Consider the following 24,468-nt stretch of genomic DNA (forward strand, 5'->3'; position numbering starts at 1 on the left):
TGTGTAAAATCTAAAGTTTCACTTTATGGCAAAAATTTTCACCACAGACTATATACAAGGCATAAAAGCATATGGGATCACCAATTTTTAAACATTTAGCAAAAACGTGGCACAAACTTACCTGCAGACAAAGGTTGCCATACAGGTGGGGGCTCCAAGCTGGCCGTGTGCTGTCCTGTGGGCAGGACTGTAACTGGGCCAGCTCAAGAGATGGCACGGCCGACCGGGTACAGTGCAGCAATAAAGTGAGGCCTCCTCATCCCCTTTCCTTTTCTGCTGCCCACAACATTGGACTTCTGGCCTGACAGGAAGCTCCAGAGGTCCTTGCCCAGCTACAATGCCTTGCAGTGACTTTGGACTTTGGATGGCCTCAGACTGCATTGGGTACAGCGTGACTCTTCAGTGCAGCTCAGCAGTGGCAGATCTTTGGCTGGGCTCAGGCAAGGGCTCCCCCAGGGACAGATCATGGGAGTCAGATGTTGGAAGACAATGGTTTACTGGTCCTATGCCCATCCTGACCTTCTGGACTAACATTTCTCTTTCTTAGTCTCCCCAGGCTTAAAAAGGAAGACTGGGCTGGAGTCTACTGGGCTGGAGAATACCCAGCTTCATCCAGTTGGGGCACTGATCTGGACTAAGGGAGCATGTCCACATCTCATAGTCTGGTCACAGAGGAATGCACTGGTGTTGGTTACTCAATCTACATGTAGCTTCATACTATTTATATAATGTTTTATTGACACTCAAATAATGTTTAAAAATGCATGAATTTTAAGAGAAAAAGCCCGTCCTAGAGAATAGAAACTGTGGTGGCGAGAAGTAGTCATGTTTTCAATCAATCAAGAAAGAAGCAAAATCGAAACAGGAAGTTTTTAATCGAAATGCAAAGCTTGCAAAATTCCATAGAACTCCTTAATGATAATTGTATTAATTTAGTAATTTATAACTTTGAATGAATGACAATAATAGTAGGCAAAGTAAACTGATTAAAAACAAAAATGTTTTAGTCAACTCTTCTATTTATTTAAAATGTATATATAGTAGTGTGTTATAAAACAAAGTCTGGATTACTGCCCATACAGATTTATAAAGTTTCTTTTTCTGTATGCATTAAATTGTGCTTACACCAGCAGATATGTTGAAAGAACATTACATTTAAAAATAACATTTTAAAATGTTTCTCCACTAAATTAATATAGTGACATGTTTGTAGGGATTCATTGTTAATTTCATTTCCTTTTGCTCAGCCTACCTGACAAGAAAGCAGTAACTCATTAATCTTGGTTTAAAAGAATATTCTTTTCCCCCTCCTTATTTTGCAGAACAATAATGAATGACCTTGATAGATTTGTCAGGAAAATGAATGATAATCATTTGCTGATTGGCACTAGCCTTGCAAGGAAGATTAATAAGAAAGTATGTATTGACATCATTTAAAAAGTTTGGTTGCCAATAGATTTGTATATCAATTAAAACAGAGGCAATGCATTTCATTTAAGATAGCGCTGTTTCATCACAATCTGTATGCAACATGGACATATGAATTCCACTGTGCTGACAATTCTTCTTCTCTTTTGAAGTGCTAGGATGAAAAATGAATCATTTCCCAAGTCTGAGAGTCTGGCTCACACATCTCTGTAAACAACAGCAGACTATACATGCATAAGGGTCTGCTCTCAAGTACCTATTGAACAAATGTCTAGCATTCTCAGGGCATATTCTCATTGCCCTTAAGTTTACTCTTGCTTCATTTCTAGAAGCATGGCACTTTGGAGGAAATATCAATGATCAAGAATCGTTTACAGAGCATAGTTAGCGTTTAAATTGCTTTATCACGTTTGATATAGGAGCCGCATGGCGTAGTGGTTAAGTGCTTGCACTGCCACTCACATAGTCAGGAGTTCAACCCCCTGGGGGTCAGATACGCTGGTAGCTGGCTCATGGTCAACTCAGCCATCCATCCATTCCTTGGTTGATAAATGAGTACCTAGCACATAGCTGGGGGGTAAAGAATAGCCGGGGAAAGCAATGGCAAACTACCCCACAAAAACGGCTTGCCTATGAAATCACTGCTTCCAGTGGTACCCCAGGGTTGGACACGACTGAAGGGAAAACTTCACCTTTTTATCACGTTTAGGTCACTATTGTTTTTATTTGGCTTATAAGTGCAGTGAAGTGGTACTGTCCTGTCACCCTGGAGATCCTCATTTGTGTAAGGTGTATGAGATCATTTCCTCAAGATGAAACTGTTTTGTTCAGTTGGTGCCTATGTTTGTTCTATATCAAACCAGGCTAGCCAACTGCGTTCTCATTTAAATTCCCTAGGAACCTTGGCTCATCCAAAGTAGCCCCATAAGAAGATGTTAATTGCCAAGAGAATGATAGCATTAATGTTGCAAACGGCTTTCCACAATGGTTCTTCCCTGATGCAGGTCAGTTTCCTTTTAAGGGCTTCTTCCTCCTCTCTGGTTAAAGTGGGCTTGGGAGTGGTGCCACAGAACCAGAAATACAGTTTCTTCCAGCAAGGATGTTTCTCTTCTATAGGGAAAAATGAGAAAAGGAATTATGTTTTGGTTTAGTGTCAACATATATTTCACTTTATATTCTCAGAGAGAGAGAGAAAGAAAGAAAGAAAGAAAGAAAGAAAGAAAGAAAGAAAGAAAGAAAGAAAGAAAGAAAGAAAGAAAGAAAGAAAGAAAGAAAGACCAGGTCTCTTTCACAAAGAGATTATTGTTGAAACTTTCTGAAAGAGATGGATGGTTCATAAGAGAATAAGAGATGAACACGAGCAAATGTAATGACATGTACTTCATGAACCAGACTGTCTCCCAAAAGCTAATACACTTTTTCACCACCTTTTCTCATGGAGGTCAAAGGGACAAGTGTGCCATCCCTGCAGTAAGCTTATTGGTCAAGAACAACAATTGGTCAAGAACAACTTATGTTCTAACATGACTCGATGTGCGTTCTTTCTGGACTGTGCAATTGACCAGTCTAATTTTCAGTCTAGTTTCTGCTGAAGCCTGGGAAGCAGCTTGATAGGATATATAAACTAATCCTACACCAGCCAGCAAGACTGACCAATTCTAAACTGGAGAACCAGGTTTAATTCCACACTCCTCCACATCAAGCCTGCTGGGTGACCTTGAGCCAATGTGCAACTCTCACAGAACTCATTCAGCCCACGGAGCAGCAGGCAGTGGCAAACCACCTCCAGACGTCCCTTGCCTTGAAAACCCTATAGGTTACCATAAGTCAGCTGTGACTTGATGGCACAATCATACAAAATCACATACTGATACCCACACCTCCTAGCAACAGTTCGAGTGCTGAGACTTAAAAACTATGGTTTTATAGATACCATGAATACTTCAGACATAACTTATACACAAGAATGAGAAGGGCCTAGAGTACCATGTGAATACTGGTGAAACTTTGCCTGGAAACTTTGCCTTGTTTGCCTTCAGACTCCCTTCAGTGAAGTCCTTCAGACAAAACAAATCAGAAGATGAGCACAACCTTGCTGATTCGACTCAGCAAGTATTTACAAACATAGCAATAATTCTGGTTAGCCCTACAAAGTATCACTACAAAGTATCACTCTTCAGCTTTCAATTTTTATCCCATTCATTGGGAGAGAGTACTGCTGCTCTGTCCCCTATCCTCCTATGTCTTAAATAGCATTAAAGGCATTTGCCTACCAGGGCAAATTGCATCTATTGACTTTCTGCTTTGCTTTTGGGTGGTCTGTGGAATATGAGGAAGTTGCTCCTGAACTTTTTCAGAGCTGCATTAAAGAAGGAATTGCAGAAGCTGTAGTTCACCTATATATGACAGACCAGATCTTACAAAAGCTTGTCTTTCCTTGTCACCAACTTGTCACATAGATATATAGTGGGAATCTCATCAGAAAAAAGTTGGCAACTTTATTGAGAATGTTGCCCATATTATCAATAGAGGAAGGGTCACCTTTATTTGAAGTTATGGGCTATTCCCAAGATACATTGTATCTCACTCCTGTCAACTCTGCAGGACGTCTATTACATGCTGCAAAATACTGATTTTGGTCTTCCTGAGAAGACCTCATAATTCATTCTGAGAATCATGATTTTAACTGCCATCTCTTTTCACAGTTATGACATTTTTATAGGTGGGGTTATCATGTCATTAAAACCTGCACAATAAACAGGTAAAACCTGCATAACAAGCAGGTGAAAATGGGTTTCTGGAAAATCTTGATCTATAAAGGATGCACCTGTTAAAATTACAGAATTTCTGTTCATGAAAATGAGTCTGTGCTAAGTTTCTTGTACATTGGGGTGAGCTTTTCAGAAGCTACAGTGACATGAACATAAACAACCCAAAGCCTCATTATACCTTTGGATGAAGGATGTAGCATTTCCTTTGCCATCAGTACTAACAACCTAATCACCAAGATCTGTTTGCAAACAGATGCAAGGACAGATGAGTTAGCTCATGTGAAAACAAAGGTGACAAATAATTAACAACATTAGGATGAACAGCTGCTTCAAATGTGAATCAAGCCACCTGTCAGACTCCAAGATAGAAGTTTTATGTCATCTCATAATTCTTCCATTGATACTGGAACTGTGTCTTTCTATAATAAGGAAGTGCAGAAGACAATTAAGAAAGCTGGGAGGGGGGAAGCCCCCTGCCAAGAATTTCCTTCCAATTATTCAATTTAAAATTTGTTGTTGTTGTTTTAAAAAATGTGCCATGGCATAGCTTTTAATCACCAGACACTAAAATATGCTGGTAATTCTCTCTGGTAAGAGATAACTTTTCCGTACAGCAGAGTGCACAGAGGCAAACCAAACAGAACTTACCTAGGCATGTGGTTATGCTGAAAACAAAATAAGTTCAATTAATAATTACTAACTAATAAGAGCAGTATTTATTTGTAAACTCCATTCTGGATAGAAAGGTGGAGAAATAGGTTCTCTATTCTTCTCTATCTAGCTGGATGGAGAGAAATCCAGTCTGTATCTCTCTGCATCTCTCCTCCCTATGAGGAGAGGCTGTATCTCTCTGTATCTCTCCTCCCTATGAGGAGAGGCTGCAGCGTTTGGGACTCTTTAGTTTGGAGAGGAGGCGGCTGAGGGGGGATATGATTGAAGTCTACAAAATTATGCATGGGGTAGAAAATGTTGACAGAGAGAAATTTTTCTCTCTTTCTCACAATACTAGAACCAGGGGGCATTCATTGAAAACGCTGGGGGAAAGAATTAGGATTAATAAAAGGAAACACTTCTTCACGCAACGTGTGATTGGTGTTTGGAATATGCTGCCACAGGAGGTGGTGATGGCCACTAACCTGGATAGCTTTAAAAGGGGCTTGGACAGATTTATGGAGGAGAAGTCGATTTATGGCTACCAATCTTGATCCTTTTTGATCTGAGATTGCAAATGCCTTAACAGACCAGGTGATCGGGAGCAACAGCCGCAGACGGCCATTGCATTCACATCCTACATGTGAGCTCCCAAAGGCACCTGATGGGCCACTGCGAGTAGCAGAGAGCTGGACTAGATGGACTTTGGTCTGATCCAGCTGGCTTGTTCTTATGTTCTTTTGTTCTTATGCACACATAGTGCAAGATGGAGGGATGTATGGAAGAATGATAGAGAGTGGATGAGAAGCAGGAAGGAAGGAAGTTCCCTGAAAGTAGCAATCTACATATCAAAAGGATAGTATCAGAGTAGTAGGGGAAAGGTGCTCAGTTACTTGACCCCCTCTAGCTATCTGACTCACTGATCAGACCACCTCAGTCACTGAGGCAAGAGAAGTGCAAAGTTCTTCACTTCCAATGAAATCTGGGACACAGAATATTAAAAAGAATCTACTGGATTCAGTACAAGTATAATGCATTCTCTTCCCCCCCCCCCCATCTGTCCACTAGCATGCACCTATGGTCAGTTGAGGATGATTCTACAAAGTCAACGATAAAAGCCAACACACCTTTTAAAAATGTCATACAGTAAAAAATATATTACTATGAGTGTACATGTAAATAGGTATGCTGTTAATGTGCCAGGATATAAGCAAAATTCCCACAAATAGCTGAGCAATGGCAGACATATTCCTCTGCCTTTTAGGATCTGGATTCAAAAGAGCTAATGAATAGTCCAGCAATCTCTAAAGTCATGCCTGGGGTGTCATTGTGCCCGATGTACTCCCTAGTGCCTACATCTTGGCAATAAATTCAAAAAAAACCTTCAGCAGAACAGAAAAACAGTTGGTTCGAAAAATCAGTTTACCATAATTATATCTTTTGGAGAACCTTTCTGGGGCTCTGCATTTTTTAAACATAAAATTTGTGGTATAACTGCTGGTGACTCTCTTCACAAGAAACCCCAAGTTTGGTAAAGAGTGAGTTGGGAGTCCAAAGTTAGGGCTCTCATCCACCCTCCATTGTTTCCAATGGAAGAAAAATAGCAAAAAAGGCATGCCTATCAGAAATCACAGCCTCCCACCCCAAGAGCCAACACAAGCTCAAACTTAAGTAGAACTCAGAAATCCAAAAGAACCACAAGCCAATGTGGCAAAGCCTAACAGAACCAATGTCAAACCAGAGAATCCCAGCACCCAAAATCAAGAAAGGAGGGCATTTTGCTAGCCCCGACAAACCCAATACAACATGACTACAGATGCCTGTAAGAACTACTCACTGTCGCAGTGCAAGCCCAACAGAACCATCATCAAAACACAAAATGACAGCTTTAAAAAAAATTCTTTCTTTTTCCCTATTCACATCCAGGGGCAGGAGGCCTGGCATAGCCCATAGAGGGCTGTTTTTTTTAGCCCAGAAGTACCAGCACAGAAACCTTTCAGATTCCAGGCCCACTCAGGCAGTGCAAGACTAGTAGAACCTATATTAAACCAGAGAAACTCTGAAGTGGAAACTGAAGACAGGGTTCAAGTCCAGAGGAAGGAATGGCAATCCAGAATGCCCAGCAGAACTCAGTGCCAGTCTGCCATTACAAACTCAACAGGAGGAATAATCTAATCCATTGCATCAAGTGTGTGCCAACTTTTTAGGTGGTGACTATTTAGACTTTGCAAAATAACAAGTTTAGATTTGTTGCAATTGATCTCTAGAAGTTTCACTGTAGTAGGTCATAAAACCTTTTATATATCTTTTCAGGTCAATATAATACCAAGAAAGCAGTACAAAACCATCCACATATAATAACAACTTTCCAGACTATTTGCATGAACTGGAATATCTCAAAAATTAGGCACAAGATGGTTCAAAAATAGGCTGAATAAATGTGGTGCAAGTACACAGCCTAGCTACACTCCTCTCTGGATAGATATTTTTTTTTAATACAGGGCCCAAATTATATAAATACATAATGAATTTCCAGAATAGAGATTCATTATTAATTTTAACCATCTAGCAGGCAAGTAGGTAGTATAATACTTGTCCATAAATGAGAGAGAGACTGAGTCAAAAGCAGCTCTTAAACTGGTGAATGATGGGTACAAAGAGTCTGGCACATTTACAGGATATTTATTTACCAGTGAGGTCAATGTAAAACAATGATCCTTGAAGGAACATCTTCTTCTAAAGTCCACTTGCTCATCATCTATAATTTCCTCATTGTTCATCTATCAAGGCACAATTTTTTGCAAATAACTTGCATATAATTTGCCAATCACTGCCCAAAGACTGATTGGTCAGTAGTTATATTAATTCATTTTATTATTTTTTTTCAGAATTTTCCACGAATCTGGAATGTTTTTTTTTTTTGGTTGATCAGTGTAATTAGAGATACTAGCACTGAAGCCCATCACAAGGGGTTCCTTTACAAAAATTCAGAAGGGAGATCATCAAGGTCTGAAGATGTCACTGTTTCCAAATGCGTACCCCTATTTTCATCAGCATCTATAGCTGGGGCATAAATTTGAATTATGGTTATGTTGGTAGTCTTACCATGAAGTCTGATATATATTATTCTGTCAGACTTTGCATTATAGCCCCTGACTGCTTGTGTTACATTTTACATTGTACTAGAGCAACTCCATTTCTTCTATTTGTCATATCCTGAGTAAATCACTTAATAATTTTCTGACTTGAAAATGTCATTATTTAGGCCACTTTACTTCACTCACTCCCAGGATTGGAATACTTAAAACATTACATTTTTCATTTTACAATCTTGAGTTTACCTTCCTATTGTATGCATCCAACAGCTTGGAACTTTCCTTTGTATCCATTTACATCAGCAACTAATTTTTTTCAGGTTTTGTCCAGTTGCATTATTAAGAATAGGGATCGTTGTAGTTGCCTCAGCCCTTTCCCAGTAGCTGACTGAGTGCCATCTGACCTGACATTTCAGTCTTCCAGCACTACATCTTTTTTTTTCCATTTTGGATTGTCTCACCACAAGTGTGTTCAGAGAGACGATCAAAAGTAGTTTTCCATTGCCTTATTCTGTGTAGTACTAACCAGTGTTAGCTGAATTCTTATTATCATTGTCTATGAAAGATCCTCCATATGTGTCACCTTCCACTACTGCTGCTGCCCAGTATCTACCTTTCAAGGATTTCTACACCCTCATCACCATTGAAATAATCTGCTCTCTTCTGCTGATGCAGCTATTGATTCATGAAGGGGTGGATGTATTGGGCAGCCCAATCCATAGGGCTCTGGCAGCCAGGGATGGCATCACTATCACACTGCTCTCCTGCCTCCAGAAGACTTTCAGGTGGCACAGAGAGGCAGCAAAAAAGAAAAATCCTCTGGCAACCAGGAAAGACCTGAGGTCTGTGCTATTGCATTCCTGGCTCCAAAGCTATCAGACTAAAGTCTAGCTATTTATTACAAATGAGATTTTGAGACATTAAAGTTCAAGAGATGTCATAAACATACTACATTTCTTTCTTCTGTGCTCCTGGTATTTATGTAAATATATTCTTGTACATTTGTTTCTAGCGCCATGTAATGAATTTGGCATACCTCCACTACCATTTTCTGATATAAGAACATAAATTATTAAATCTGTGGGGATACAATTGTAGTGCCATGAACCAGGCAAGACAATCCATGAATGAATGGAAACAACCTTTCTTACTGTAAGCATAAAAGACTGCTTGGCAGAAACAGATAACATACCTCTATATTCTTTACATTCCACATCTCCATTCTCCCATGGAGTAGAATCCAAATCATTCCCTTTCTGGTCAGAAGTCACCTCTTCACATTGGCATATTTGGTTCTCAAGGTTTATTTCTGGAGTTTTAAAATGTCTAGTCCACCATGTCAGTCGAGCAAGCTGGGTAAAGCAATTTGAAAAAAAGAAAAGTTATGAAATGAAGGGCTACTGACATGACATAGGATGAGCATTCTGTATAGTTTCGTTATTATATTTGGTTATGTTATACCATTGTCACTAAAAAGATATTTAATGGCAAACATTATTTTAATGTTTTGTGGGAAAGTCTGAAATTCAAAATGTCATGGCGTCTATTGCTAGAATTGTCAGTCTGACATATGTGTAAGTTCTTCACATTTTTTAAAAACATAAGTGTGTTAAAGATTGGGAAGGAAAGAGTCTGTGTTGTTGATTGTTAAAGGTCATAGCATTCATTCCCTACCAAACAATTTACTGTCTCCAGATTTCCCTATTCCACTTATTCAGATCTAATTCAGACTTGTCAAGCTGCTATTTGTTGTCAGAGAACCACAATCTGCAACCACTTAGAAGAACAGTCTGTATGGAGGCAAAGGCTTCTTTTCCCGAGCCTCTTACTTGATATCATATGATAATTTCTACTCCTGATCAGATAAACAAACCACCTTCTTTTTTTTTTAATAAAGTTTATTGTATATTCACATAGTTACAAAAATGAACACAATCACACACTTACATACATAAAACAATCATAATTTTACAATTGTCAAGTAGTTAATTAAAATGTTTCCAGTTTAGTTGCAACATTTATGAAAAAATAAGGGATTAAAGTGGTCTCTGTCGTTTTTCTTAAACTCTCTACGGTATTTCTATCTTTTCTTCTATTTTTTGGGGATATTTTCCCTTATACAGTCTTATTAAACAAAAAGTCCTATTCTATCAATTTTAATTGTTGCAACCCGTTCATACAGTTTTTGCTAGTGCTTTTAGAAAATTATAATTTGAGTTTCCTCAAAAGTGAACGTCCACTTTTCCTTCTTAAACGAAATAACTATCTTATTATTATTTTGTTACGAAGAAAAAGAAAGAAAAAAAATTATCATTGGCTCTACGGGAAAGGATAACAATACTAGTTCTTATTTGTTTCATTCTAATATTTTTGGCTATTTTTAACCCTTATCCTCTTCATATCTATAGAAGGGGTTCCAGCTGTTTCATCATATTAAAGTTATTATTTGTTTTATTTTTCCAACTTTCAGTTTTTTAAATAAAGTTTCCAAGTTTCTTCGAACTTCTCTGGTTTATCCTTCAACCTCCAGGTTAATTTGTCCAGTATCATCATTTCTTGTAATTTCTCTTCCCAGTTCGCCATCGTCAGGACTTCTTTCTTCTTCCATAGTTTGTTGCTAATACACTAAAATCTAGTCATGCCAAGTTATCATGTAAAGAAATAAATTTTCATATTTTAAGATATTTTTTTCCCTGATCAGTCCCAACAAAAAAAGTTCTGGCCTCATTTTGATCTTAATTTTTAATATTTTCCCCATTTTTTTGGCTATTTTCTCCCAAAATTTTTTGATTTTTTTACATTTCCACCACATGTGGATTAGCGTTCCCTTCTTTTTCCTACATTTCCAACAGATTCCCTCTGATTGTTTGTTCATTTTCGATAGACGTTCTGGTGTGTAATACCACCTATTAAATATTTTTATGAAATTTTCTTTCAAGTTCATTGAGAGCGTGAATTCATTATTTCTCCTCCAAATATTTTCCCATTCCTCAAGAGAGATATTTCTTCCTATATCTCTGGCCCATTTAATCATCGTGTCTTTCACCACTTCTTGTTCTGTTTTCAGTTTCAGCAGGAATTTGTAAATTCTTCTAATTATTTTTTTGTTACCTTTGCCAATAATGTCATCAAATTCGTTTGGATTTTTTTGAAACCCATAATTTTCCAAATCTTTTTTGTAATTCTCAGTCAATTGATGGTATGTGAACCATTGGCACTGTATGTCTTTGTTTAGAATCTCTTCTCTGTTTCTTAATTGGGCTTTATTGTTTTCCCACTTCAATGTTTCTTTGTATGTGGGCCAGTTTCCCTCTGTGTGATATTCCTTTATTTGGAGTGATTCTGCTCTTGAGACCCAATTTGGCGTTCGGTTGTATATAATATTTTTGTATTTTAACCAGTTTTTCATTAATGTTTTCCTAATTATATGATTTGTGAAATTTTTGGTGTTTTTTCCTTTTTGGGAGGGCCATAGGGATCTATGCCATCCCTCTGTTAGGTCATAACCTTCAAGGTTTAATATTTTTTTTATTCTTTAGTAATATCCAGTCCATTACCCACACCAGTAGATTGGTTTCATGGTATAATTGTATGTCAGGTAACCTCAGGCCTCCTCTATTTTTTTCATCGATCATATTCTTATATTTTATTCTTGGCTTCTTGCCATTCCAAACAAAATTTACTAGCAACTTTTTCCATTTATTTATTGTTTTAACAGATAACGAGACCGGTACATTCTGGAAGAGATACATTAACTTTGGAATGATGTTGCTTTTTATTATGGCTATCCTGCCTAAAAACGACATTTGCAGTTTTTTCCATTTTTCTATTTCTTTTCCTATCTCATTCCAGGTTTTTTGGTAATTGTTTTCAAATAGAAATTTATTATTATTTTCGAGTGTTACTCCAAGGTATTTTACCTGTTTTTCTATTTTATAACCTGAACTTTCTTGTAAAGTTAATTTCTCTTTGGGAGTTAAGTTTTTAGTTAAGATTTTTGTTTTCGTCTTGTTTATTTTGAATCCTGATACTCTACCGAATTCTTCCAATTTTTGTTGTACTCCTTTGATATTTTCTATTGGGTCTTTTATGAACAATGCTACATCATCCGCGAATGCTTTATACTTGTAGCTGTATTTTTTAACTCTTATTCCCTCCCATGTATTGTCTTGACTTATTTTTTCCCTAGTATTTCTAACTGCAAAATGAATAGCAGGGGTGAAAGGGGGCATCCCTGTCTGGTTCCTTTATTAATTCTGAACTTTTGCAGTTGATTTCCATTTATTATTAATGAGGCGAATTGGTTCTTGTATATCGTTTTTATTGCTGTTTTGAATTGTTTTTGAATGCCTACTTTTTCTAATACCTTTTCCATAAACTGCCAACTTACGTTGTCGAACGGTTTTTCTGCGTCTAGGAAAATTAGGGCAGTTTTTTCCCCCGGTTTATTTTCTAGGTATTCTATTAGATCTAGTACTGTTCTTATATTGTCTCTGCTATTTCTACCTGCCATAAACCCTACTTGATCCTCACTTATGAAAGTTTTTAAGAAGTTATTTTTTAATCTGTTTGCTAAGATCTTTGCGAAAATTTTATAGTCGACGTTCAGAAGTGAGATAGGTCTATATTCTGAGACTTCTAATAGTTCTTCTTGTTTTTTTGGTATTAATGATATAAACGCTTCTTCCCATGTTTTAGGGATCCCTTTTCCTTCCATAACCTCATTGAATAAATTGACTAGACTTGGGAGTATTGTTTGTTTCATTTCTTTATAGAACTTAACCGTAATTCCGTCTGGGCCTGGGGCTTTGTTGGAGTCTAAAGAGTCAATCACCGATGTTATCTCTTCTCCCGTTATACTTTTATTTAACTCTTTCAGGTTGTCTTTACTAATTGATGGTATTTCACAGTCGTTTAAATAATTTTCTATTTTTTGTTCTGATTTCCCTGCTTCTTTGTAAAGTTTTGCATAAAAGTCTATAAACAAATTTTCAATTTTTTTCCTGTCAGTTATTATTTCTACCCCTTTTTTTACTTTCGTTATTATTCTTGAATCTCTTTCTTTTCTTAATCTGGCTGATAGCCATTTTCCTGGCCTATTTGCCCATTCAAACTCCTTCTGTTTTATGAACTTCATCTGCTTCTCTATCTCTATTTGGTTTTTTCTATCTAGTTTTTGTTTTATTTCAAATATTTTTTCCCTAATTTTTCTGCTAGATGGTTTTCTAATTAGCCTTTTCTCAAGTTCTTTCAGTTCTTTAGTTAACTGCATCTCTTCTTCTTTATTCTTTTTCTTAAATCTTATCTCTTGTTCTAAGAACATACCCCTTATGAATGCTTTACTTGCATCCCATATAGTTCCGAGGTCCCCTATTGAATTATTGTTTATTTGGAAGAATTCTTTTAATTTTTCTTCATTTTTTTCACTATTTCCTTGTTTTGCAACATCCAATTCTTAATTACGTAATTTCTTATTTTTTTCTCCTTTTTCATTACAATCCAACTAATTGGGTTATGATCTGATATTGATCGTGGCAATATTTTTATTTTGGTTGTTGACGATAGTAGTAGGCTTGAGGCCCAAACCATGTCAATTCTGGTGTGGCTATGGTGTCGGTTTGAGTAGAAAGTATAATCCTTTCCAGTTTTTTCTTTCTCCCTCCAAATGTCTTTTATTTTTAGATTTTTCACCAACTCAAAAAATGACTTTGGTAGTATTTTTCCATTTGTACCTGTTTTTCCCTTTCTGTCTACCTTATTGTTAACTATACCATTGAAGTCCCCCATGATAATTATCTTGTCATACATGTATTGTGTTAATGTGTCTGCTAGTTCTTTAAAGAAATATGATTTTCTGTCATTGGGTGCGTATATTCCTATTAGGAGAGTTTTGGCTTCATTCATCGTAACTTCCACCCCCACATATCTTCCTCTCTTATCTTGAACAATCAATTTGGGTCTCAGATCCTCCTTGATATATATCGCCACTCCTTTTTTTTTTCTCGGCCAATGACACAAATAGCTTGCCTAATTTTCTGCATTCTAGGTATTTCCGGTCCTTTCCCCTTATGTGTGTTTCCTGTATACGCACCAGATCTTGTCCTAATTGTTTTAAGTAGTTGAAAACCTTCTTTCTTTTGTTGGGACTGTTCAAACCATTAACATTAAGTGACAAAAGTTTATATGACATTTCAATTGGTAATTTGGTTTAACGGAGTGGTCAAACTTATATAATGGTTATTTAACAGTTCAAGGATAGTTTATGAAAGTAAGGAGATAAAGGAAGATAGCTAGGAAACAGTAAGAGAGAGAGAGAGAAAGAAAGAAAGAAGAAGAAAAAGAAAAGAAAAGTTGAGGAATTTTTCAAGCCGTAAGACGAAAAATAGTTAGATGCTATGGGAAGGGAAAAGAAGAAATAAAAGAGAAAACATATACTTTCAAATCTTGTAATTCTTGTTTAACTTAATAATTTGTAATAGTTTATAACTTACATTTTTGACATTATTGTATCTTTTCGTATTCTGCACTTTCCTTCAAGAAGTCTTGCGCTTGCATAGCTGATCTTATCAGAATTTTCTTCTCATTTAATGCAAAGCTTACCCCTTCTAAGGGTTCCCATCTGAAAATTATTTTGTTGTCTCTTAGCCAATTGACTAAGGGAGCATAGTCTTTCCTTTTCCTTAATATATGAAGCGGTGTTTCTTTGAGAACTCTGATTTCTTGACCTCTTATTGTCACTCTGGTTTTTGAATGTTTTATTAAAATCTCATCACGTATTTTTTTCCTTGCAAATGTCACTACAATGTCTCTAGAAACTTTTCTGTCTTTTGCAAATCTGGTATTTGCTCTGTAGATTCTGTCAATTTCACGCTCCATTAACCTTTCTTCCATTCCTAAGAATTCTGCTAGGGCGGTGGTCATCTTTTCCCTTAGATTTTCTTTATTTTCTTCTTTACATCCTCTAAATCTTAGAGTGTCTTCTTTCTGTCTAAGTTCCTGTAGCGCCATCTGGTCCATCATCATTTCCATCTGGTTTTTGAAGATTTCAACTTTACTGTCTGTGACTGTCACATTATTCTTAATATTAATTACTTCATTCTTTATTTCTTTTATTGATTCCTCCATCTTCTTTACTTGACTCATCTCTTTCTTAATTTCTTGAATCTCTTTTTCAAATGTCCCAAATCTACAGTCCAGTTTATTCAGTCTTTCCTTTGTTTCTTCCTGTAGCGTTATAGATCTTCCTATCATTTGCTCCAGCTTGTCGTAGTTTTCAGATCCACTCTTGTCTGGGGTTTTGTTGTTCCCTCCGTTTTTGGCTCTTGTTGCTGCCATCTCTTCTTATTTTTTGTACTGGTCTCCTTCCGCCAATACGTTTGCTTTTTTTCCAAAAAGATTTCTCCTGAACTGTATTTTTTTTTGACCACTCTGGATCGTTAAAACTCTATGGTTCCATTCAGCTTGTTGTTTTCAATCCGGAGAATTCTCCCTCCTCCCCTTCCGGGTTATTTTCAATTGGGTTAGGTTCGACCTCCTCAGGGTTAACTCTCTCTTCTCTGGACCCTCTCCGGAATCTTAATTATAATCTCTTTCTAAGTCCCAGTATAAGTATGAAAATTATCACTCACTTCTCTGGAGCGTCATTATTTCTCCGCTCGCCGTTTGCGGAGCTCCGCCCGGTCGCGGCTCCTTTCTTTCTTTTTCGGGTTTTTCACAGCTGCGGTTTTGCTTTCTCCCACTTCACCTTCAGCCGGTCGCCTTCCCCGTATTGCCCGTAAGTTCAATCAACCGTCATTTATTTTTATTATTTAGACTAGCAAAGGTTTGTTCCTTTCCAGTTTCGCCCCTCAGCATGAGGGGGCTTTTCAGCTTTGCACGACCCGTTCCTTTGCTCACTCCGGTCCCTTAAGAAATGGTGCTTCTCCTTGCTCTTGCGTCCCTTCAAAAGCTCCTAGTGCTCTTTTCTGGGTTTCCAGCCACAAGGATTTGCAGCGGATTTTACCGCCTTGTTCCTCCCCCCTTCTTCTAGCGATGGGGAAGGTTTTGGGGTTCGCTATTTCCCCCCAAAAATTGAATATCTCGAGGGACCGGACCGCACCTATGTTTTGTGCAGCTGGTCGTCTCCAAGCCCAACCGGAAGTCTTCCAACAAACCACCTTCTGAGAGTTCATTTATTGAAGCCATATTAACTTAATCCAGGTGGGTAGTTTTTATTTGTAAGCTCGTCACTGGTAACTTTCAAGGGAGTTACTTTGTAAAGTAGTAGTAAAATTTTATTGTAATGGCAATAGGCCTTCACAATCTTCCCATATACTGGACAATATAATATGGAAAAATGGAGGGAGGGGACACAACAAAATTTTTTTAGCATTTACAGTGCCCACAGCAATTGGAAAGTTTCTTTAAAAATTTAGTTTTTAATTCATTGTAAACAGGGCACGCCAAGACATACTGTGAAATGTCCTCAATTGCCTCATTACCACACACTTGCAATTGGTTGCTAGGGCATAACTGAACCATTCACTACATACCAATGTTGGTATGACTTGAAATCTCAGATTTGTAAATGCCATGCTAAAGGTTAAAGTTGTCATATTCATTAAATATGGTGATCTGGTATATTCCTTCTTAATTTTTTTCAAATGGAGCAACTTTAGATTGATTTATTATATTTGCATGTCCATGTGATAGATTCAGTTCCTAGACCTCCACTTCAAAGTATATCAGTAGCGTGTTTGGTTAATTTGAGATATTCTGCACAGGTTTTCTCTTTCTGTAGAGTTATCAGAAAACAAAGCATTTGGGTCATTTGATAGCTGTTTCCTCCAATATTTTAGAATACAGGTATTGACACATGATCTTAGGGAATGTAATATTAGCTTCACCCTCATAAGGGCAACAGGTTATCCCTTAGGGAGATATACAGAATAAACAGGAGAGTGGCCAATATGCATTTATGCTTAACACATCTGCTCACTGTTATTTCCTTGGTCAGAGAGTTTCCTACCTTGATTCTTATAAAGATGTTTAAATGAACTTGCTGTATCAGATAAACCAAAAGAACCTCTGTCTCAAGGACAGAGGTAAGGGGGGGGGGTTCCTGGGTTAACCCCCCCCCATTACATGTCCGAACCTCCGCCACCTGTTTGTGGGTTTTTTTGTATTTTTTAGTGTTTTTCAGTTTTTGGCCTGCAGGGGGTGCAGTTTTTAGGCTAGATGTACCAAAATTTCAGGGATTTTTTTTTTGAAAGACTCTCCTGATAATACCACCCAGGTTTGGTTCAGGGGGTCCAAAATTATGGACTCCCAAAGAGGGTGCCCCATCCCCCATTGTTTCCAATGGGAGCTAATAGGAGATGGGGGCTACACCTTTCAGAGTCCATAACTTTGGACCCACTGAACTAAACTTCACCAAACATGGGTGGTATCATCAGAAGAGTCTCCTAAATGTACCCTAAAATTTTGATGCTGCTAGCTTAACAATTACACCTCTGACAGCAGGCACACTCCAAATTTCCCCAGATTCTCCTTTTAAATCCACCCCCTTCGGCATGGACGTAAAGGGAGAATGTGAGGTCCACAGTTTAAACATTGAAAGTAATGCTGTTTCAGGGTGTGGGAGAATTCACCCCAAAACAGCATCATTTTCAATGTTGTTTTAACTGGGGACCCCAGATTCTCCCTTTAAGGTGGATTTAAAAAAAGAATCTGGACTCCCTAGTTTAAACAACATTGAAAGTGATGCTGTTTGGGGGTGGATTCCACTGGAGGTGTTTTGTGAGAGATTATGCTGACAGCATCACTTTCAATGGTGTTTAAACTAGGGAGTCCAGATTCTCCTTTTGAACATTCTTCCTTGCTGCTTCTCTGTTCCAAATCCCCCTACCTCCATGGTGGCGAACCTATGGCACTCCAAATGTTCATGGACTACAATTCCCAATTGGCCATGCTGGTAGGGGCTGATGAGAATTGTAGTCCATGAACATCTGGAGTGCCATAGGTTCGCCACCACTGCCCTACCTGAAGATGCTTTTCTAGATAAAAAAAAGCACCAGTTTCTGATACGCATCACTGCACAGAACATGTTGTTAATGACCCTTTACTCTACTTGGAAAGTTAAGTCACTTAAAAGGAACAGTAGTTTTAATACTTTAAATTTCAGGCATAAAATTTAGAAGACAGTTTGCAGCTGACACAAAAAGTTGTATAATCTCCTGAAGATTTATAGCGTTATTTAAATTATTTTCAACCAAGATGAGCATCAGGCAAGGCTAATCTTTCTTGTCACATTGTACTAAATTGCTTTTATTTGATGAGCCTCATCTTTCCTGAAGAAAATTTAAAGGGTTATGGTGTGGGGTTTTTTTTGGGAGGGAGGGCTGCATGTTACTTGTTAAACCTAACTTGAATGTAATAAAGTCAGAGGACAAAAAAAGATACAAGTGACATTTCCCTCTTCCTAGCACTAATGGTAAGCGAAGAGAGGGGAAATTGCATTATGATTGAATAGTTTTAGTGGAAGCCACAAAACACTTCAGACAGTTAAAGCGCAGGTATGATTAATGTTGTATATCTAAATGCATTTATTTGTTTGATTTGAAAATGATGCAAGGCCAAGGGTCACTTCTGTTTCTTCTTCTTGTATAGAATATACATTTGTGCCAAACTAGGATTTCCAAGGCTTTACATGGAGAGAATGTCTATCTCTTTAAAATCTCAATGGTTCCAAAAGTAAATGCCGCCATTGCACACACACACACACCGCCAAATCTACTGCTCCATTGGTTGCTTGGCACAGTCTCCCCTCTGTCTTGTTTTAAGTCCAAACCAGCATTCTATACACTATACCATGTAGCAGAGAAGGGTGGATAAAGAGACCAATAAAGCAGTAGGATAAGAGGTCTAATAGCTTTGACAGAGACTGGTATCATTTCTAGGTTGAAGACCTGCCAACTCTTAACAGGTTATCCAAATCATTTCTCACTTGGAAGGCAATAAAATCAATATCTTGTATATTAAGATGTGGATGTCCATCCATTATCTACCAGTCTGTTTTCTATTTATTTGGAGGCACTTGCTTGTTATTCACTATCTCCCTCAAAATATCAACCATTTTAGATTTTAAAAAATTAAATAAGGAGAATCATATCATGGAGAAAATGTCAAGAAAACATGTCTGCACAACCTTTTGTGCATCCGGCAAATAGATAGCACACTTTCCCATTATATACTGAACATGTGCATGCTTAATTAGCATGCTGACTACTGACAGCTGTGTGGCAATATATAAAGCAGTAAATGTTAACCAACTGCCCTAGATACCAATGACAAAGGCTACTATTTATAGTGGGCAAAATTTGTTTGCAGCAACACTCTTTAAGCATCATACTCCGTGACAGGAAATTAATACACCATTTGATCTTGTTCACTCATAATCTGATGCAGTGTTAGGATTGCACTTCCTCTGCCATTCTTTACTTCCTCATATTTTCTTCAGTCCCATTTTTAAAAGAAACTATAAGTGTTTGGCAAAGTCCCCAACCCCATTTCTGTTATAAATCTAAAATAAATCCTTCTCTTCCAAAATGTCATCTGGCATCTGGTAGTTACGTTTCAGCTTCACAGTCTCAAATTTAATTGTAAGTTCCTTTGCTGAGTTTTCAAGGACGATCTGACATGTTATAGGCTATGTACAATGAAGACATATGAACTCTGAAGCGTACCTAACAATTTTTTTGCATATTTGTTTTGTGGCTCAGCATCCATCACCACAGGGATGGGAAAGTATCCAAACCAGCAAGTGAAAATGTTTCTGCTTGCTGTTCTTGGGATATAATTTATTTAACACTTGGTGCACTGATGGTACTATTCAAAACACCTGATACAAATCTCTCCTTCCCCTTCTGCTATCTGTAAAGAACAAGGCCATCAGGTAAAGTTGTGCAGGGACAGGAGTTTTGCTGGGGTTATACATCTGTCCATTACCACTGTAGTTCCACTGAACTGTTTTCTATTATGTTGGCTGAAAATTCTATCTATACTTTGTTTTGGAGGTATGTATAGAAGAAAATATGTTTTCTCATTTTTTTTCTAGCAGTAGTATGGAATGGAAATTAGTGTTAAGACCTGAAACAAATTACACTTTTCAATTTATTATCATTCCAATTCAAATGTGGTCAAATTTCACAGATTCTAATAGCTTGTGGAAGTGCATCATATAGATAAGCAGTGAGTTTTCACCTCCTTTACCACATTCTCAGCTTGTAATGTCTTTCTGAATGGGTTTACTGCACCATCACAAAATGTGAGCAATTGTGTATTACAGTATGGGTTGGGCTGCAAGCTGGAGATGAGAACAAGTATGTAGTTTTGTCTCCAGAAGTCAAGCTCAGTATAAAGCTCAGTATAAAGAGGGTCGTTGCATCCACCATTTTGGGTAACATTACTGAAGATGTACCCTTTACTGTCTGTTTTGATTCACAAAACTCCATTCCCCAAGGTCAGAAATCAAGTTGTCTGAACATGGGGAAAGGGAAGAAGAGTATTACCATTGTCTCTGTTCCTGAGAACACAGAACACATGCAAGTGTATAACTAGAAAGCAGGCACAGTGGGTACAATTTTGTGCTCCACCTAAACCCAGGCAGCCTACATGTTTTCTGACCATGTAAAAGCCCAAGACCGGACTGATTCTGGGAAACTAGGAGGGGTCCTCCCTCCCCTTTTTTGCAGCAAATGGAACAGAGTTGTTGATACCAATTCTAAGTTATTCGATGTAATTGAGACCACTTTGGGAAAGAATCTTTTTCAAAATGCCAGCACTTCAACAATATTAATCTTGTTAGCTTTGCAAGATTGATGGCATCTCTGTTGAAAAACAAGATAGGGTTCAATTAGAGCCATTACTTTCCGTCCTCAGCAGTCCATTGTAATATGATTTCTTTCCCACTGACTGACTCTCTCCTTGATAGGATGCACTGTGGTATCCTCCCAGCATGGACCCCTGTCTTCAATTTCCTGTGCTCACTGAACTTGAAGAAGTTTTAACTCCACAGTACCTGGGATGCAATGTCATTTGAAAGAAAATAATATCTGTAGGACAAACTAGCTTGCTGCAGTGCTGAGGCCCAAAATCAGCACATTCTCTGACACCAAAGTCAACAGAGCTACTTACTTTTTCCTCTGGAATTGGTGGTGTGCAAAGGCTAACTAAGACAATAACAATGGCTGTGAGTACACACAGGATGATAGCAAAGTACAAATAGTGCACATCTTTCAATATAGCTGGCCTTCTGTCCTCCTCACCACAGGAGGGCACCCTGTAAATAAATTCCATGATCATCCGAATGAGACCAATGACTAGGCCAAACATCAGGCCCCAGAATGCACCCTAGGAGAAGAATGTAAATGACATAATGAATAGGTCTGAAAATGTCAGCTTTTTTCATATTCTTTTAATAATGATTAGTAGTTCTTTTAAACTGTTAGCTGCCTTGTCCGTTAAGATTTCTCAAAATGTGTATATTTTCTAAAATAAATGTTATCCCACAGATTGGAAAGAAACATGAATAAAGATGTTCCTTTATGAGATCTATTCACATCTAGCAAATAGAATGACAAACCCAGACTTGGGTAGTCTTAGGTCAAATATCACTGTAGCCCTAGTTTATTCATGAAGCACATTCATTCAGCTACTCCAGCTGAATGTGCAGTCTATAGAATTAAAATTTAGTTTGAGGACATATTAGGACAAGTTAAATAATGATAACATTGCATATGTTGTTGGAATCCAGACTGAAATACTGAGATACATCATAGCTTTTTGAAGATTACACATGATGTTCAGTTTCTCAAGGAAAAATAATCAGTTCAGAACCACTCACGTCTATAGGGCAAATTCTTTGCCTTTTATATCTGGTATAGTCCCCTCAGATATATGTATGCATGCATATGTTTGGCAATAGAACTTCTGTGAGCCAGAATGCCCATGGAAACATAATTTGGGGAATATATGTGAAGATGCAGCAGGAGGCTTGATTGGATTCCAGACTAAAGGTCTGCCTTGAACGGATGTTTTTCACCTGGAGATTCTGGAAAACTGATGAAGGAAGCTATACTTCCTATGGGCTGGCATACTGGGAAGTTATTTTGTACTTCTAGAAGCATCCCAGAATACAGGATTTTCATTTCATTTTGCTTCTTATTACTCATTATAACTGCTTTTCTTTTTAAAAAATACACTTCCATTCCCTTCACTTCACCTTATACATTGTGCTTGAAGTGTTGCATGGTTGAAGGGCAAAGATTTGAGGGGGAGTGGTCAAGGGGGGATTACGTTGTGCGTGGAAGTTCCCAACCTTACAGCCACATCCAAAAGGGTTTTGTTTTTAACGATTCAATGGAACTAGTGCAAGCAAATGTGCCAGCAGAGCAGGCAAACTGGGAGGCAGGTGGGCACCACATATATCAGTGGTGCCTGACCTGGAAGGGAGGCCAGTCATTTCAGGCTGTGCTGGCATCTGATCAGATGCCAATATGTCTGTGGGGGCATTCCTAGTGGTGGAGTCAACTATAGTCAACTCCCTCTCAAGCTTTCACACCATGGATGCTGTGGCTGGAGTCCTGGACTTATGTCACCAAAAGGGTGGTATAAGTCCATTTGGCCCCATGGAGGACTTTAGCTTTAGCTTTTTCCTAACTCACCACACTGCCCGAAAGCCCTCTGGAGGTGGCGGTGAGGTATGGTGGCAATGCTACATTCCATCACCTCAGGCTGTGGATGGGGCTGCCCATCTTGTCATATAGATCATGTGCAGTTTTGAGTTTAGGGTTTTGTTCCCCAATAAAAATAGTTGAAAAAGTTTGCTTGTGCAAGTTTGAGAATAGTGAGATTTTTTGAATTTGAGATGCTGAAGGGACATGATATGACAAAATATGGAACGTACGATCAGTTTATTTATTGAGTTTGTCAAACAGAGGTGAATGAAACATAGCTCCATTCCTAGGGATAGATTCCCCAAATAATTATACATGCTCTCTTGAAATCTCAAACCAAAGAAGATTTGTTGACTGCAAGGTTAGAGCCCCCCCAAGAAAAAAAAGGTCAGCCTTGGAATAAGAATTGCTTTCTAAGCAGTGAAGAAAAACAAGTTTTTGCAATTCTTTATGAATCTTCTTCTTTACTACCCCCCCCCCCCTTTACCTTCCTGGGTTATATCACAACTTTCTGTTAAACCAGTAATCAAAGTTGTAAGAATCTTTTTAAAGAGATGCTTAACTTTAATGGAAATAAATTCCACAACTGTTGCATTCAGAAGTCAGTCAATATAATCATAATAAATGGTCTCTTCTGTCCTTAAAAACTATGAAACAATGACATTTGGGAGATGCTATTATTCAGACAAACCTTCTCATTCATCCTGAACTTACTGGTTCATTGATCCTCTTGCAGAAGATTGCTAGGATGAAGAGTGCAGTGATGGGAGGTGCCAAAAAACTGGTTATTGACTGAATGTAGTCAAACAGCTGACCACTGTTGGCTGTCTGGATAATGGGGATCCAGAGAATACTGATGACAATTAGAATCAGAACAAATACCCTAAAAGAACAGAACAAAAGAATGTAACTCTTTTGTTAGCTTTGCATGATTCCACGGAGGAAATTATCAATATACATCTTGGCAAAAAGGCTTTGGTGAAAATGATCAAATGTCCATAATTGATAAGTACATTGTTAGACATTTCACTGGCCTAAAAGAAGATGAGAGGAAGATCTGGTTAAGACAGTTATTATCCTGAGGCCTCTGGTTCCATTATAAATGTTTATATGGAACTTTTGACAGATTTTAACATCATTTACAAGCATAAGCTTCAATGATAGGTGTAAGGATGGAGCAGTCTTAGAGGACAATTGTGTGCATGTGGTCTAAATTTGTTTTGGGATCAGGCTTAGTGGTTTAGTTTCAGAACTTACAAGTAGCTCAGTTTGCATTGCTTCAAGTCTTACCTGAAGCTTTCTCAGGAATAGGGCAGCACTATGTCCTAGGAATAGTATGCATTGTTTCATGTGAGGCTAGTTTCCATTGTCTTTTGTAGCATTTCAGATTCTTTCCAAGTTATATATAGGCTCCAATAAGATCTTAAAGGTGGAATTCAAGTATGCCTCAGTTTAGAAGTTAGGAATCCTGGCAGCATGTAAGCTGCATGTTCCCATATGGTATGTGTACCTGAATACACTCAGTGGTGAACTTAAGTTACTCTACTAGTACAACCAGATCATGGAATAAAGGTATAAGGAAGAAAAAAAAGACCTTCCAACAATCATGAGTTCCTGCTCAGTAGTCTTCTTACGGAGTCGCTGCCAGATATCTATAGCAAAGAGCGTACTGCTACTATTGAAGATAGAAGTGAGAGAGCTCATCAAAGCAGCCATCATCACAGCAATCATTAGACCACGGAGTCCTAAGAAAATAAGGAAGACCTGGTTCATATCAATGGTTGAAGTAGCCATTCTGTACTTAGCCAG

At 37.9% G+C, this 24,468-nt stretch overlaps 2 protein-coding genes across 10 annotated transcripts in view; both read right to left on the bottom strand.

Annotated features, from left to right (window-relative positions):
• Positions 1-2,005: 2,005 nt before the first annotated feature.
• Positions 2,006-24,468, bottom strand: part of SLC5A9 (solute carrier family 5 member 9) — a 62,476-nt gene continuing 40,013 nt past the window's right edge. For 8 of the 9 annotated variants that reach the window (XM_048498486.1, XM_048498481.1, XM_048498487.1 and 5 more), the window contains 5 exons: positions 24,254-24,404; positions 23,374-23,542; positions 21,119-21,334; positions 9,138-9,297; positions 2,006-2,538 (listed from right to left, as the gene is read on the bottom strand). In XM_048498486.1, coding sequence (XP_048354443.1) covers positions 2,336-2,538; positions 9,138-9,297; positions 21,119-21,334; positions 23,374-23,542; positions 24,254-24,404 — 899 coding nt within the window. In that variant the 3' untranslated portion in view covers positions 2,006-2,335. The remainder of the gene's footprint in view (positions 2,539-9,137; positions 9,298-21,118; positions 21,335-23,373; positions 23,543-24,253; positions 24,405-24,468) is intronic. The other variant, XM_048498489.1, reaches the window with a different exon arrangement.
• On the bottom strand, positions 9,822-16,069 carry LOC125433731. The gene is made up of 2 exons (XM_048498491.1): positions 14,437-16,069; positions 9,822-10,577 (listed from the first exon to the last, which is right to left on the bottom strand). Exon 1 carries the CDS (start codon positions 15,278-15,280, stop codon positions 14,447-14,449), a length of 834 nt encoding a protein of 277 aa, XP_048354448.1. The 5' UTR covers positions 15,281-16,069; the 3' UTR covers positions 9,822-10,577; positions 14,437-14,446.

Source organism: Sphaerodactylus townsendi, linkage group LG05 (assembly GCF_021028975.2).
Source record: "Sphaerodactylus townsendi isolate TG3544 linkage group LG05, MPM_Stown_v2.3, whole genome shotgun sequence".
Lineage (NCBI taxonomy): Eukaryota > Metazoa > Chordata > Lepidosauria > Squamata > Sphaerodactylidae > Sphaerodactylus > Sphaerodactylus townsendi.